Source organism: Peromyscus maniculatus, chromosome 14, assembly GCF_049852395.1.
Source record: "Peromyscus maniculatus bairdii isolate BWxNUB_F1_BW_parent chromosome 14, HU_Pman_BW_mat_3.1, whole genome shotgun sequence".
NCBI classification, from domain to species: Eukaryota; Metazoa; Chordata; class Mammalia; order Rodentia; family Cricetidae; genus Peromyscus; species Peromyscus maniculatus.
The window spans coordinates 77,157,648-77,174,690 of NC_134865.1; the positions used below are offsets into that span (position 1 = coordinate 77,157,648).

General features: G+C 49.4%; 1 protein-coding gene across 1 annotated transcript in view; it reads left to right on the top strand.

Annotated features, from left to right (window-relative positions):
• C14H14orf132 (chromosome 14 C14orf132 homolog) overlaps positions 1-14,049 on the top strand; it is a 38,603-nt gene extending 24,554 nt beyond the window's left edge. The window contains exon 2 of the mRNA XM_016005984.3: positions 8,585-14,049. Coding sequence (XP_015861470.1) covers positions 8,585-8,809 — 225 coding nt within the window. The 3' untranslated portion in view covers positions 8,810-14,049. The remainder of the gene's footprint in view (positions 1-8,584) is intronic.
• The last annotated feature ends 2,994 nt before the right edge of the window (positions 14,050-17,043 follow it).

Here is a 17,043-nt window from a genome sequence, read left to right on the forward strand (position 1 = left end):
TAGGATTTCTATTGCTGTGAAGAGATACCATGACCAAGGCAACCCTTATAATGGAGAAACATTTGATTAGGGTGGCTTAAAGTTCAGCGGTCCATTGTCATCACAGCGGGACCTGGTTGTGTACAGACAGACATGGTGCTGGAGAAGTAGCTGAGAGTCCTACATCTTGCAAGCAACAAGAAGTGTTCTGAGACACTGTGGGGGGAGGGTATCTTGAGCATAGGAGACCTCAAAGCCCCCCCCCCAGTGACATGCTTCCTCCAACATGACCACACCCACTCCAACAAGGCCACACCTCCTAATGGTGCCATTCCCTTTGTATCCCTTTGGGGCCCCTTTTCTTTCAGACCATCACAGTTGGGGATGTAGCTGTCAGCAAGATGCTTACTATGTACTCATGAAGACCTGAGTTTGCCCCTCTCCAGAACCCACATAGTTACCAGCACGTGTAATCCCAGTCCTGGAGGGAGCAGAGATGGGGGATCCACATACTCACATATCCCTGTAGTAAGATAGAGAGTCCTCTGGGTGTATTGCTGGATCTTAAGGTACTTCAATTCCCAGCTTCCAGAGGAACCTCCAACACTGGTTTCTTTAACGACTGCACAAGTTTGCACACCCATCGGCAACAAATAGGTGTTCCCTTTTTCCCATGTCCTCACCAGCGTGCACCATTTTGTTGTTGGTGTTGTTGTCTGTTTTTTGGCTTATTGATCTTGGCCATTCTGATTGGAGTGAGATGAAATCTCAATGTAGTTTTAATTTTAATTTCCCTGATGGCTAAGGATGTTGAACATTTCTTTAAGTGTATCATTTAAAGTGTATCATGATGCACAGCCATTTGTGTATCATCTTTTGAGAACTCCACTTATTTCTGTACCCATCTTTATTTGGGGAGTTTGAGTTTTTTTGATGTCCAGTTTCTTTAGTTATATATGTGTGTCTGTCTGTCTGTGTGTATTCTAGATGCCAACCCTCTCTCCGATATGTAATTGGTAAAAAGTTGCAGCTTTCATTGCTACTGTCTGTATAGTAGACCCCCAATACATAATGGTTCATCTTAAATTTTTTCACTCTCCCGGGGCTAATGAAATGGGTCTTGCCAAACTCTGAAGGTCGGGGGCAGCAGCAGCACGCTGCTCACAGTTCCATCCTCCCCGCCATGTTACGGGAGTAGGGGTGGGTGGTGGTGCACAGGATGTATGACACACTACACTGGAGTCACCTGTGTTGAGAAGGTCTGATACTTGGTAGGACAGGCATAGCAAGACATTTCCTACTCAGGACATAAGTTTTGACTTATGGCGGGTCTGTCAGGTAACGAGGAGATGCTGAGGAACACCTGCAGGCTGTTGTGATGACCTTGTATCAATATGATGATGGTGCTGATTTAATTGAGTATATCAATATGGTATGACAGACATATCAGAAGCACACATGTATTGCTAAGAAATTTTCTCCAAGCCAATCTAATCTCTCCCATGGAACTGCAACCTTCTCATCAGGAAACACAGCCTGCCCTGAGCTCCCCCTGGTGGCCACTTTCAGTTATTACACTCCAGGGTCAGTTGCTGTGTTGTTACAAAGGATGATGGCCCGGCTCTGCTTTCCCCGCACTCGGGTGGTGGAGGCAGGAGGACCATGAATTCAAGACCTAGTTGGGGCAACACAGTAGAATCACATAAAAATAAAAATAAAAATAAAACTTCCCATAGCTAGAGTACTTGCTTAGTATGTGCCAGGCCCTGGGGCCCATCTCCAATACAACAAAAGATAAAAGCACACAGGCCCCCCTGAGAGCTATCCTATGAGAAGGTGCTCTTAGCTGAAGCAGGCGATTGGGGACCACTTATGGACCCTATGATGATTTTTCTTTACAAAGTGGCCCTGAGATCCAGTGTAGGCATGCAACATGAAGCAACCAAGTATCTTTTATGTATCAAGTTCAAGCTTCAACCATGTCAGGGAGAAACCCTGCCTCCGCCTCCCACCATGGCAGGGGGGCATGTTGACTGTCCTAGTGGGAAGTAAAAGAAACATTGCTTCCTGGTTGTTCCTTTGGATTCCACTCAAAAGAACCCTGAACCATGGGCCATCCAGGCAGGGGAGTCATCCCTGAGACTTGATGCACTGGGGAAGATCTTCAGAGACCTGGGACAGCCTAGAGCAAGGAGAGGCCTTTGTACCGATGTGTCCAGGCTTACCACTCTCTCAGTGAACAACCTGCCTCCTCCACCTCCAGCTTGGGAGTTCTGACCTCCAGGAACAAACACACTAGCCTTCTTAAGAAGTGTGATCTACACTCAGGTGGAAGGAATTCAAATCAGTCTCCTGAAGGGGGAGGCAAGGGCAAGTTGGTCTCTAAGCACCAGAAATTCTAACATTTCATAGTTGTTAAAGCAGAAAATTGTTTATATGGGGCTGGAGAGATTATCTGGTTGTTAAAAGCACTGGCTGCTCTTGCAGAGACCCAAGGTTCAATTCCCAGATCCCACATGGCAGCTCACAATTATCTGTAACTCCAGTTCCAGCGGATCCAGTGCCCTCTTGTGGCCTCCATGAGCACTGCATGCACTATTGCATAAACATACAGAACCCACATCCGAGTGTGCAAAACTATGATTATCATCATGGAAAGAAAGGAAGGAGGGAGGGAGAGAGGGAGGGAGGGAGGGAGGGAGGGAGGGAGGGAGGGAGGGAGGGAAGGAGGGAAGGAAGGAAGGAAGGAAGGAAGGAAGGAAGGAAGGAAGGAAGGAAGGAAGGAAGGAAGGAAGGAATCAGGCAAAAGGGGAAATTCCTAACTCTAGGGAAAGAGTGATACCATGGCTTGTGTTTACAGTAGAGTATTACACAAAGCAGGTGCTGTAATCCCAGCTACTCAGGAGGCCAAAGCAGCAAGGGCACAAATTTAAAGGCCTGCCTAGGCGACTTAATGAGTCCCTGTGAGTGTGTGTGTGTGTGTGTGTTTGTGTGTGTGTGTTCTCTGACCTCCACATGGCATGACATATGTGCACTCACCCACCTCACACACTATGTAAATGTAATAAAATAAATAAACAGTAAAATTAAAATAAAGGGCTGGGTTTTGGTACCATACTTTTAAAAAGAAAGGAAAGAAAATTGGTGCTGGAGAGACTGCTCAATGGTTAGGTGCTGCAGGCCACAGGAATATGAAGCAGGAATTCAGCAGGTTACAGTAAAAGCTAATACCTGGAAGAAGCAGGGCTAGCCTCAGGGAGTCTTGGTGTTTTTCAGCTTTGTAAATATATTAGCTGTTTTCTGCTATGAATTTCGTGTGAGTTTTCATAGTTTACCCAATTGATTCTTTTTCCTAAGAACTACTAAACAGTGTGGGTTAAGATCGTTCTTTGAGTTTATATTGTTAAGGTATTTGGATACAGTCATGTAGGCAAGGTTTCCTGCCTCCAAGCCTTCTGCTTTTCTTTTTTAGCATTAGAATCAGATATCTCCTTTAGCTAACATCCAAGGACAAAGCATTTCAGACCAACTGCTGGTCTCCTGAATTAAATAGCCATACAGAGACACCCCGAGGTATATAGCTTTGTTTCTTGTGCAAATTAAGCTCAGAGCCTCCTTTACAACCTTAGTGATACCACTAGAACTTCCCTTTTGACATTTAGCTTAGAACAAAAAGGCTTTTTGCGCACCAGGTACATCAAGCTGTGACACAGCTGTCTAGAGATCCCCACCCTGCCAGTAAACGGCGCAACCGAGTTATACTGAGACAGTTTAAGCCCCAATGAAACATAAGCAGTTTTATTTTACTCCTGATTTATACTAACATTGTAGACGCCTAACATTTTACCTAACCACTTCTAGGGATGTAATTTGAGCATGTAAATACCCTTTTTCTGATGTATCAACTGACTTTAGCTCTTAGTGGACCTCTTCCTTTAACTACTCCCTTTTTGGGTTGTAAAAGAAAGCCTGACAGTCACTGCCTGAGGAAAACTCTCATCTGCCTTTATGACCCTGTAAGAATTCAAGCCCGGTGACCTCGCCTTAGCCAGAGCACTGCTATTGCATGGGTATACAACTGTAAACCTCAGAGACTGGAAGAAAACTAGATTGGAGGAGAACTAGAAGGATGAGATGGAAGATGAGAAAAGGCCAGATAGGGAAGAACTAGGTGGGTAAGAATAAAATGAGAAAGACCAAGATGGGGCAGAACTAAGACAAAGGAGGACCACAGAAAGATGTAAGAGGGAATCAGGCAAGAGATGAGCTAAGTGTGAGTACAGAATTGAAGCTGTAGACAGAATTTTGTCTCAGAGGAATAAAGTGAATGGACCGTAGAGCTCAATGTACTTAGATTTATCCCCCTCGGATTACTCCCACCGTTTGTCATGTCTTCCCCTGGACTCTGGGAGAAATCTCCTCAGTTAGGAACACTTGATCTTCCAGAGGGCCTGGGTTCAGTTCCCAGCACCCACATGGCAGCTCATCCATCTGTAATTCCAGTTCCAGGGGATCCAACTCTCTCCTCTGACCTCTGTGGTCATAGACATACATGTGAACAAAATACACATCATACATACATAGACATACATGTGAACAAAATACACATGCACAGAAAATTTAAACTAAAAAGGAAAATTATACAATAAAGTAGGATTTTTGTCAAAGCCTTGATGTTTTATTTTTACAAAGGAGATGTATAATAAGAAGACTGAACTTCAAAGCCATGAAAACATATTCTTAAGTCTGGTCAAACTGAAATTACAAAGGTATAAGCCACTCAGCATTTGTGCAAGGTCTGATTTCAACTGAATCTCAGCAAGCTTGAGAATCATCTCCCTGTAAAGAGTGCTGCTCATGTTTGGGTCCATTTCTGACACTTTCTTCCCTTCCAAGTAGAGCTTGTTTTTTCTGTCTAGAAAGGCAAGTGTGTCACTATTCTTTTTTTCTTTTCTTTCTTTTTTTTTTTTTTTTTTTTTGGTAGCTTCACAACTCTGTCCTGTCCCTTATTCTGTCCCTACTTCTAACCTTATCTGTGGCAGACATAGAGACAGCTGAGGGTCATTTTCTTAGTTACTTCTCTATTGCTGTGACAAAACACCAAGACCAAGGCAACTTCTAAAAGAAAACCTTTAATTTGGGGCTCACCATTTCAGAGGGTCCATGACCGTCATGGCGGAGAATACGGGAGCAGGCAGCATGGTGCTAGAGCAGTAGCTGAGAACTCACATCCTTATCTGCGAGTAGGAGGCAGAAAGAGCTAACTGAGGATGGCGTACGTCTTTTGAAACCTCAGAGTCCACCCTCAGTGACACACCTCCTCCAACAAGACCACACCTCCTGGTCCTCCCCAAACAGTTCCACCAACTAAGGAAACAAGCATTCAAACATGTGAGCCTCTGGTGGCCATTCTTATTCAAACCACAACAGCCACCAATTTCTCCTCCTCCAAAGTCAAAGCCGAATGATCACGTGGGAAATCCTTACTCCTAGTGGTAGGTGTTTGAAGGAATGATGTATAGGGAGAGCCCTGGTGACAACAAGCAGGAACTGTGGCAAGACTGTTTAAATCCTAAAGTGGATGGTTAAAATGCCATCCCATGCTGCTGTGTGTTTCCACAAGAGTGTCCTGTAAAAACTTGGTGGCACTTTACAAAAGTGCACATCTGGAAATTCTTGGGTGACCTCACAGGTCCAGTGTTGTAAGAGCCATGCCTTCACTGAATCCAGGGAGCAGCCGGTATGTGACCTCAACATTAGACTTGGGGCATGCTGCAGGTCAGGCACAGAGGCCTTCCTCACATTCCGTAGACTTCTCTTTCTGGAAATTTCGGGAGGTTTTTCACACTGGGAAGCCCTTCTGGACTGAAGGAAAGTCTGCTACACGTACAGTCGCTCTCAGGCCAGTGAGCCTTTCCCTTTCCCCTGTGTGACAGTGTGCAGTGCAGCCCAAGTTCTGGAATGCTAAAGGCAGTGCCAGAGACGTCACACCCGTCCTCACCTGTGCACACTCCTTCTTAGATGGATGCTTACCCAGAGCTCACCTCTTCCTTGTTGGCAGGGGTCAACTTGATCCTTTTTGCCTTTGATCCTAGTTCATGTGGCATCAAGGGTGATGCTGGGCAAGAATCTAAACTCAGTCACCCTACTTTGACACTTAATAATAGAGGCACTGGAGCTATGGGGGTTGACCCACGAACAGTGATAATGTCACATCTTTGGAGGATCCAAAGAAGACTGTGGTCTCCACTCCCACATCTAAGCAATCATCTGCCATGGGGTCCATCTTCTCTGTTCACTGTTCTGAACCCTGAAGATTGTCTAGTACCTTTCCCTCAAAGGTCTGGACAGTTTTCTTCTTCACTACAGAAAGGAACCAGGCATCACACATGCACATGCACACGTGAATGCACACATGTGCATGCACACACACACACATACACACTCACGCACTCACAGGCACACACCTCACTTGCCACTCTTTCTTCCTTCTTTTGAACAAGTTTGCAAACACTTTGCAAGATCTGGAAATACTTTTTTTTCATTAAGCAAAAGATGCTGCTGTAATTCCCAAACTGAAGGCAAACCACGTTGCAATCTTCCTGCCAGAAGTGAACTGCCAAGAGACAGTCATCCTGTCCGTCTGTAGAGGAGGCATCTTCCTGCCAGTGGGACAGTTGTCTCCCAGAGCTTATCTTGCCAAAAGTCTATTACTTTGCATGAATTCAGACAATCGGAGTCAAAGGCGTCTTTTAAAAGGACTTTCCCTGTCTCAATTCAACCAAGTAATCTATCGAGATGAGTTTTCTCAACTTAGCAGCGACCTGGAAGTTCATTTGACAGGCAGCTCAAGCATTGTGAAAGCCACACTCCCTGCGCCTGAATCCAGAACTGGCAGTGCCAGAGGGTCTTCAAATGGAAGCTGACACGCTCTTGCAGGAGTCCCATTGGGGAGTGTGAAATGAGCTGTTACTTCAGAGCCTGGGCCAGCAGGGATGTGCTTAGCTGCTTGTCAGTCATCACGGCTGTGGGGACTGGCCCGCAAGTCACCACAATGTTAGGTACACTCGGGAAAGATAATGTAGCTGTCACTCACTCCTTTGTGATTTTCGAGAGCGTATTAATGAAATCCAGTAGGTATTCTGAACCACATAATGTGACCCTGAAAGCTTTGGGGTACAGCTTTACATGGGTGAATCATGTTCCATCAGCCCTCAATACAACCATACGGAGACTGTCAGCCTCTCCTGCCCACCCACTGGAGAAGAGGGACAGGCTGGCAGCGACGCCAGTTCGGGACACGCAGAAGGTGGTTTGGTCATGCTGCCATCAGAGTGGGGGACTGTTAAGGGCTGTGGGGCCATCTTGCAGCTCAAGGCTTTTCAAAGGCATTGGATCTGTGAAAAGACAGTAGGTCTGTTTGAACACATCGTCATCCTTCTATCTGTATCGAGATGCATGGGAGGTTAATTCCGGTTCTGGAGTCTGATGTGTGGATTTTAAGTGGCACCTTTCCTAGTCTGTGCTGAAGAATGGGAAGACTTGGGGGGAAGGCATTCAGGTTCCAGCATCTTCACATGCAGCTCAGATCTCGAATCCACAGCATCCTCCTCACACACCCGGGACACAAGGACCTCTCTGTTGGAACTCTGGAGTTTTCCTGTGCCTACCCTGAAAGACACTGAGGGTTGAGCCCATTTTTTAATCCAACAGATCCCTCTGTATGCTTACAAACCTCCCTCAAGCATCCACCAGAACCTTCTGGAAGCCCCCAGGGTGCTTGCAGCACATTGGGTAGCCCCGGCCCAGAAGCTGTAATGTATCAAGGGGTAGGGGTGGTGGGGTTGGGAGAGAGGGATCTTCTAAAATCAGGGTTTGGTGGACTTTTTAATTCAGAACTAGAAACTGGCATGTTTAAACCGCTTCCCCCTTGTCTCTCTCATACACACAGAAAAAAGAAAATAAAAAAATTAACAAAATGTTAGCTAGATAAATACGGCATGATTTTCAGTTTTCCCTGGCATTATGTTTTCACTACTTTTTATTTCTTATTTATTCTTGGTGTTGTGAGACAGTCATGTTGCTCATGGCTCTTTTCCTTCAACTGCCTAAAAGCTGGCACTGAAGGCGTGAGCCACCACGCTAGCCTAACATGTATTCACTTTTAAAATTAGAATAGGGATAAAGGTGTGCTTGCAGCCCCTGTGGGTTTGGAAGGGCCCGGCACAGGGGTGATGGGGTGTGGGAGCTTATGGGGTAAGATCCATCAAGCCCTGTGTGTGAAACGGGCTCAGGAGTGTCTGCCATAAAGCTTGATGGATATGCTCAGGGGTTGTGGTTGATTGGGTTTGGTTTGGGTTTGGGCTGGCTTAGAATTCATTCTGTAGCCCAAGCTGGCCTCAAATGGTGCTCTTCCTGCTTGGGCTCCCAAGTGTCAGGATTACAGGCATGTACACAGCCAGCTGGAAGCATCTGTTTTTAGGCATTAAAATGTGTGTTAGTGCCTTGTGAATTGCATTTCCTTGCAGGCCAGTTGAGCTGGTCCACTCTAGGAGTGTGGTCTCCGCTGGGCAGGACTGACTCATTCTGTCTCTTCTCCTTACAGTTGCCCATGATGGGAGGAGCGTTCATGGACTCACCCAACGAGGACTTCAGTACGGAATACTCCCTGTTCAGCTCCCCGGCCAACATCCACGCAACCTCCAATGGCCACGGCCAGCCAGAGGAGTCTCCTCGCTCCTCCAACGACGCTGTTCTGCTATGGATTGCCATCATAGCAACACTGGGGAACATAGTGGTGGTAGGGGTGGTGTATGCCTTCACCTTCTGAAGGCACGGGGATGCTGAGGCTGTGGGGAAGCCCTCTCCCACTGGACTCACATGGCAAGGCTATCCATGTGGCTCCATCTTGCTCCTGGCCACTGGAGACACACCTATGTTCTAGATCTAGGCTTGAATGGCCTCTGGAGGGGCAGCCACTTTGCATCTGTGACTTCCTCCAGGCAGTTCTGATGTAGAATATCCCAGTGTTGTGGTTGAGCTGATGATGGAAGCAATGCCTTGAAGTTGGTGCTTCCAGCCCCTGAAAGCTTGATGGGCCAAGTCCTTCCAGCGACAGACTGAACAATTCTTGAAGCTTCGGTCAGTCCTAGAACACAAGAACAGGTTGAGCATCCTATTAGGTTAAAAAAAAAAAATGTAGACCTGGTTTGTTGACACTTGCCCAGCAGGCAGTTGTCAATTGTATGTCTTATTTTCTGCAGACTTATTGAACCCAGTGTGTGGGTACTGGGACAAGAAGAACTCTCACAAGTTAGGATTCCCACCTTTTAATTTTATGTCCCACCGCTTGGAATATTGATGGTGATGTTGTAGGGTCATAGTATGTTGTGAAATTGACTTATAGACAGTACTTTGCCACCAGACACTTGGACCCTTGCAGGACCTAAGTGCATCAGAAGACCCAGGGACTGGGATGAAGGCTCTGATCTTTTTAAAACAAGCAGAGGATGCCTTCAAAATTTAGATCCCCCCAGGCAGTTAACCCTTCACTACCCAAGCAAAGTCACCCTCTCTTCTCCGAGGATGTGTGGGAGTTAAAAATGAATTAGTTGTGTCCCTTCATCATTGGACAGATGTCATGGCAAAGGGACATGATGATCCTGTGGTTGGATAATGATGGAGTCGGAGCAGCAAGGCATTCCCTAATCTGGCTGAGTCTGGTCTCCACCCTAGCCAAGCTCTCTAGTGAGCACATCCCTACCTCAGCAACTGAGGCAGAGATGGAATCCCCAGGAGGTGTTCAATGTGGGGACTTCCCAGATCATCCAGTGTCTATGCTGTAAAATGGTGTATAGATGCTGTGGTCTCCCTCACAGATCTCACTCCCCACATCCATTGCTATATCCAGCATACTTGCAAATGCTTTGGCCCCAGGGGAAGCTGTTAGTACTGAGAACTGGTCCAACCTCTGTAGCCAAGAAGTAGGGGCATAGAGTGTCTGCTAAGATGCCTAGGATCATCAGCAGGGCAGGATGCTGGGCTGACAGGTAGCTGTTGTGTGCTGGTGTTGGAAGTTGGAAGATGTTTGCTGGTGTTGGAAGTTGGAAGATGTTTGCTCTGGCTTCCTGCCTCACCAGCAGGACCCTCCTCATCACACCCTCAAGTCTTTCCCTAGAGCAAGGGGAGGGACATCCTCATGAGAGAACCCAGGCAAGGGATGGGGGCAGGAGTGTGCTGTGATGTCTTCACGTGGCACCTCTGTCCCAGTGCTATCTGATTTACCCCAGGGGAGTAGCAGCCAGTGGTCCATCCTCTACCTTGTCTCCATGGAGACAGCAAGTTGAGGAGGGATCTGTGCCCGCTGTGATGAGAGAGGAAGGGACAGAAATGATGAGGACAGCTCCTTGTCTTGTAAAGTATTGGCATGTCAGCGCTTAGTACACACACACACACACACACACACACACACACACACACACACACACACACACACACACACAGTCAGTTAAACCCGTGTTGATGTCTCTCCTGCTCTCCTCTCTCCTGGGTCAGAGCCGCCGATGGTCATGAGCATTGGAAGCCCCTTTTGTCCATATGGCCTCAACTGGTCCCATCCTGTCCTTCTGTCCCTGCAGTTTCCTATCTGAACTTCCTCACCACAGATAACAGTGAGGAGTAAGTGACAGGTCCCAGCCAGGGTGAACCACACTCTCCCTCCTGTCTCTGCGTCATTCTGCCTTGGTCGTCAGGAAAGGGACAAGCAGGCCTGAGCTCGGCGCTTGAGTCCTGCGAGCAGGCACGATGCCAGGTTTCTGTGCACAGCCTTGGTCCCTCTGTCCCCTCACAGCAGCAGCGTCCGAGTGCACAGCAAGGAAGCCAGAGGCTCAGAGCAGTGGCGTAACTTTCCTGAGGCCACACAGCATGGAAGTGAGGATCTGGGATTGTGAGAAGTGAGAAGCTAGGCTCTTCAGCTGCCTCTCCCTGTGGCACTGTCCCGCCTTCTGAGGCTGAGGGCACCACTGAGGTACATTTGAACTGGACTTAAATCTTCAGAAGGCATTTCCCAAGGTGTCACAGTTTGGAATGGCCTGGGCCATCCTTGGGTCTCAGATCATCAGAATGGGGCAGCCTCAGCATTGCCTAGACTCAAGAGGTGTGGTCCTTCCCCCACCCATTCAAGATTGACCTAGAGTCTCCATGTAAGTCTCCAAGAAGGGTCCCCGAGGTGGGTTTCTTGGGTGTATGTGGAAAGGGCCCCAAAGCCCTAAAAAGTTGCACATTAGAAGGCTTCCAGTGGACAACACTGAGGTCAGAGTGTGGACCTCACCTGTGTGGCATGTATACCCTAAGCTGGGGTACAGTCTTTCTGTGAGCCCCAAAGCTCTCCAGAGCAGGGAATGTGTAACTTCTTTGGGATCCCAGCCAGAACACCATTGGCTTCACCCTGGATAAGGTGGACCCCAGAACCTCCTTAATTTGACAGGAAGGACCTGGCCTTTTGTGTATCTGGCCCTTGGAGAAGTTCTGCATTTGCTGGGATGTCCTGTGGTCCATGAAACACAATTAAAGAGACTAATGAGTCCTTACTCTGCCCAGAGGGAGCATTGTCCCTCTTTGCATGAGTTTCTAGGGTTCCAGGGAGCGGGAAAGGGGGCAGGCCAGTGCCACACAGCCAGAGAGGCAGCAGGCCAGCATCTTGGGTAGATATCTGCCAGCCCACCTTAGCATTTATCAGGAGCTGTCTGGGAGCCAGAGCCATTCGGCTGCATGTGTGTCCTTCGCACTCTGATCCTCCCATGCAGGGACATGGCTCCCCTTTGGGGCCAATGGGTAATGAAATCTCTCCTGCTGCCTGTCCCACTGACAGCTCATAGACTTCCCAAGTCGGGGCCAGGGAGAAGCAGCCAGAGACTGAATGGCACGTGTGTACCTATACCAAGCCCTCCTACCCTCTATCCCCAATGAGCACCCAGCGCAAGGTATGGAGGAGAGCATGCTGAGCTGCAGAGCCCAGAGATGCAGGCAGAGGTGAGGCCACTCTAAGAAGCTCAGGGGAGTGAATTATGAGCCCAGGACACTCCCTGTGTCACCTCCTGGTATCAGAGCTTGAGCAAGAAGTGTCATGGGGGAGAGGATGAGCCACACAAACCACGGGGCTAAGGGTGATGCACATTACTACCAGGGTGACAAAACCCTGTCATCAGTCAGGACAGATGGGGGTACACGTGTTGTAAGTCTGAATCATTTCTCCTGGCTCGCTGTGGATGTCACCGGTGGGTTTTGATAGGAAATAAAACCAGAGAGCTAGGAGATTGCTCAGGGGGTAAATCATGAGGACTCGAGTTCAGATCCCCAGAATCCACACAAAATAAAGGGTCTGGGCATAGCGGTGCATGTCTGTAATCCCAGCACTGGATCGTAGAGATAGGCAGACCCATAGGGCTCATGGGCCAGCTACTCTAACCAAAAAGGTAAGCTCAGGTTCCGTGAGAGACCCCGTTTTTTTTTGGGGGGGGGAGGGTTGGTTTTGTTTTTAAAGCAGGGGTGGATAAGTGATTGATGTCAACCTCTGACCTCTACATGCAACCACATGAACATGTGTGCACACAAACACACATAGACAAGGTAGAGAGAGGAGCGCTGTAGAGAGGGAGGGGACTGAGAGGCCTCAGACCTTGGATAGCCTGCATAGGTGCACCCTGCCCAGGACAACCTGGCACAGTGGTGTCCTTGTGCCTGCCTAGGCCACAGCTTTGAGAAGGCAGGGCCTCAGCTTCTGGTTCGTCTTTCAGCCAACTTCTGCCTCAAAAGGTTCCAGACCTTCCTTTTTGTGGGTTAAGTCCCCATGTGCGCAGTGTGTAGGGAATGTGCATGCTTTGACCACAGGGCACTTCGGGGGGCCCCGGTTCTACCAGGAGCCCTGTCTGGTGGAGTAGCCCAAGTCACTGTGTCTGCCTCTTGATTCTTTCTGTGTTTTCTAGACTCGCAGGCTGGGGACATTGCGGGGTGGGACTGGTCAACAGAAGAACAGAGTCTTGTCCCCTGATCACCCAGCCACAAGATTCGTGTGGTTCTTCCTCTCGGACACCTTGGTTGCCCAGGGGACATTTGGCAATACCTAGAGCCCATTCTCATCACAATTTACAGAGGAGCGAGGACCTATTGATATCTAGCGAGTGGGGGCCAGAGGTGCTGCGCATCCACACACAAGACAGACCCCGTGGCCAACTGCTATCCAGCCCCCAAGTGCCAACGGTGCCGAAGACGGGAGAGCGCATTTAGACCAGAGAGTCCAAAGCAATGGGGGGTTTGCAAAAGTTCCAGCTGCCATGCATGTGTCTCCATGGTCATACATGCGTCTCCGTGTGGACTGGAGCAAATGTGAGCACAGTGGCCGCCCCAGGTCGAGAAAACTTCAAGAGCGGGACTGGACCTTGGAAGCCCACGTGACTTTTCTTTTGGGAAGACCCCTACCCGTGTGGAGACAACCCTACAATATAGTCAGAATGCTGAGGTTGAACCTGTCCCCCACCAATGACTGTGCGTCTGGCCCTCATCAGTGTGCCTGAGGGGCACAATTGGTGGAGAGTTTCTGATGAGGACAGGGAGGCTGGGGAACAGGAACAGCCGTCAGAAAATCCAAGTCTCCTTTCTGACCCGCCTCCCGCCTCCGTGCCCTCCAGCCCTGCTCCCCAAAGCTGCAGGCATACTAACTCTTTCTACTGTCTAAATTCTTCTGGAATTCTTCTTCATCACCTGCCGCCCACCGATTCCAGGTCTGTGTGTGAGGAGCATCAGCCAAGCTTCTGTGTTTTGTGATGTGTTCCTGGGCAGCTTGTAAACACGTGTAGGTGACATGAAGTTATTATAACTGTTGTTCCAGGTTCTCCCCACCCAGGTACCCAGTTCTCCCATGTATTGCTGGCCTCTGCTGCAGTGGAGAGGCCCTTTGCTGATATGGGACTTCAGTGTGCCCCTTTGAAGTGTGGTGGGTGACACCTCCTGTGTTAGCTTTCTTGCCATGGTTGTCATTTTCTATTACAATAATTAAACAGAAGGGAAGTTTAACTCTGTCTGGCTCCCGTCTGCTGGTCTTTGAAAGCCACAGCTCCAGGGTCCACTGAGGCAGGATAGGTCCTCACCCAGCAGTTCTCCTGACCCCTGCACTCACCATCGGAGAGCAAAGTTTATCTCCCTCAACTTCATGCCTTCGGGACCTGCGCTGACTCCAATGCGCAGGAAGAACCAGCAGACATTCAGAGAGTGAGTGAGTGAATGAATGAATGAATGATGCCTGAATGACCAGCTCAGGATGATGCCAAGGAACACCAAGTATGCAACCGTAGTGGTGTTCATGTATTCGCTAGTAATAGAAGCCCCATCCGGTGTGGTGACTTATCCCTGTAGTCAGCAGCAGGAAGGAGTCTGAGGCAGGAGGATCACCATCAGTTTGAGACCAACCTGAGCTACTGAGTGAGACTCTGTCTCAGAAAAAATAAGTAATGAAGCCAGAAAGAAAAACATTGGTGTAGCAATTGGGTGCCCGGTGGTATGCTGAAGTCTTGGCCTGTATGGTAGCTGTTGGGGGGGGGGCCGCGCGGGGGGCGGGGGGGTATCTCCACTGCACAAATGAGGAAATGGAGAGAGAGGGCTTCCTACCCAATGCCTGTAACTGATGGCCAGGAAATCTGACTCTGGGATCCTGTCTCAAGAAGGCTTGCAGCTTCTCAGGTTGACTCTGAAGTCCTAGGGAGCTGAGGCCATCCTGGAAGATGACAGACCAGAGCTTGGCCACCACCCTCTACTTGCTGCCATAGGCAAACGTACCCAGCTCCTCTGAGGTGGTAAGCACCCACCTTGGCATCAAGGAAAGTCCATGGGCTTGCTGAGGACTTGGGGAGGACTCCGCCTTGCACACCCGGAGGGATGAGGGCTCAGCAGGGCATGCGTCCAGTAACAGAGCTGCTGGAGCCCAAAGTTGAAGGCAGTCGTGGGAAGAGGTGGGTAGGGGGACAGAACTTGCTGGAAGAGACCTGGGATACCAGAATGAGGAACCCAAGAGGTCAGTGGCCACCGTCAGTGTGTCCCTGAGGAGGCTGGTGCTCAGGAGAGGCAGGTGGTCTCTGGAGGCGAAGTGACAGGTGTGTCTTGGCAATAAGGGAACCAAGAAGTGACTCCGGGCCCTGCCACCTTCCCCGCTCTGTAAAAAAAAGCACCTCTCTCCTAGCACCGACTCTACCAGTGCCTCGGGGATCGCCCCTCATCTTGTTTCTGGTGAAGATGGCTAAGGCCTTCACGCTGCAGTGTGTTCTCTGTTTGCAGGACCCAGCTCCACTCTTTGGGATCCCTAGGAAACGGCTGTCTATGAGACCGTCTCCTTCACAGGCACTGTCCACAGCCCAGCGCTGCTAACTTCGTATTTTAAGCAGCTACAGTTCATTTCCATTGACCATTGTCCACGTCCCAGCTCTACCCTGCCTGCCAGCATTGGTACTGCATTTGGGGACTTAGCAACTTGGCATGTAAACGCATGCACTCACGTACTGTGTCCTGTCCCCTGGCCATCTTGGCCTGTGTGGTACAAGGCAGGTGTATTGTGGTAGAAGTCCACGTGGCTGTGAGCTCTGCTGAGATGTGTGTGTAAACAGCCAAAGCTGCCCCTGTCCAGGATCCTCCTGTACTGTGCCTAGGTAGGCAGCTATCTCTCCTGGGGACAGGCCTGCCCTCCCTTTGGGGTGCACCCCCGAGGGCAAATGTCCCCTCTTCCTCCCTCATGGGCCCTCAGAATGCCCAGTCCAAGAATGGCATACTAATGACTTCTGCATACAGATAAACAGACAAGTAGCAGGAATCAGTTAAGGAACAAGTGAGGGGTAGGATGAGGCATGACCCATCCGGGCACTTGTTGGGTCAATGGCTTCTTTTATCACCTTGCCAAAGCTGGCTGAACCTCTGAGGGGCAGGGAGAAAAGGGGCAGGGCCCTGGGACCATGAAGGGCTCCCCAGTGATTCCTGACTGGTTGGTCTGTTTACTTGGCTGCCTTCTATGGTCTCCCAGACCCGCCTTCTCTGGGATTTTCCATTTGGCTTCTAATTGCTCTGTCTCCTACAGCCCCCACAGTTAACATTTATATAAAGCCAGGATGCCGGTGCCATCCGTGCAGATGGCACAAATAAGGTTAACCACCATGGCAACCAGCCCTTGCATGGACGCTGCCCAAGGGTCTGCAAGAACATTCCAGTCCAGCCCTCCAACTTCCGGACCAGAGCTCCAGGCATCTGCCTCCGCACAGCAGGCAGGAAAGCTGTCCTTTTCCTTCGGGGGGGAAAACAAATGACCAGATGAGAATCGTGACGTGAAATGTGCCATACTGAGAAGCCCAGGGGTGGGTAAGAGGAAGCCAGACAAGGCATTGCACCAGGACGGTACCCCAGGACAGACAATCAAGACCCCAGAGTTCAAGAAGAGAAAAAGAAGTCCGTTACCTGCTCAACAGCAGCAGCCATTTTGTCAGCCAGGTTCTGTTCTGGGCAGTGAACAAAACAAAGCCCCATCCTACTGGTGGGGAAGGCAGAGGAGAAGCAAAGAAGGAGATGGTTTGAGAATAAGGGGAGCAGGGTGGGTGGATCAGTTGGTAAAGTGCATGCCTTGCAAGTACAAGGCCCTGAGTTCAATCCCCAGGACCCTGGTTGAAGAAAAAGAAGAAGCCATGTGTGGCAGTACACACTTGTAACCCCAGAGTTTGAGAGGTGTGGAAAGGGGATCTTAGGGGCCCCCTGGCCATTCATTAGCCTACTTGGTGAGCTCCAGGCCAGTGTGACCCAGCCTCAAAATAATAAGTAGACGGTGGTTATGGTGCTTATCTTAGTTAGGGTTACTACTGCTGTGATGAGACACCATGACCAAAGCACATTGGGGAGGAAAGGGTTTATTTGGCTTATGCTTCCAGATCACTGTTCATTATCAAAGGAAGTCAGGACCGGAATTTAAGCGGAGCAGGAACCTCAAGGGAGGAGCTGATGCAGAGGCCATGGAGGGGTGCTGCTTACTCACAGCTTGCT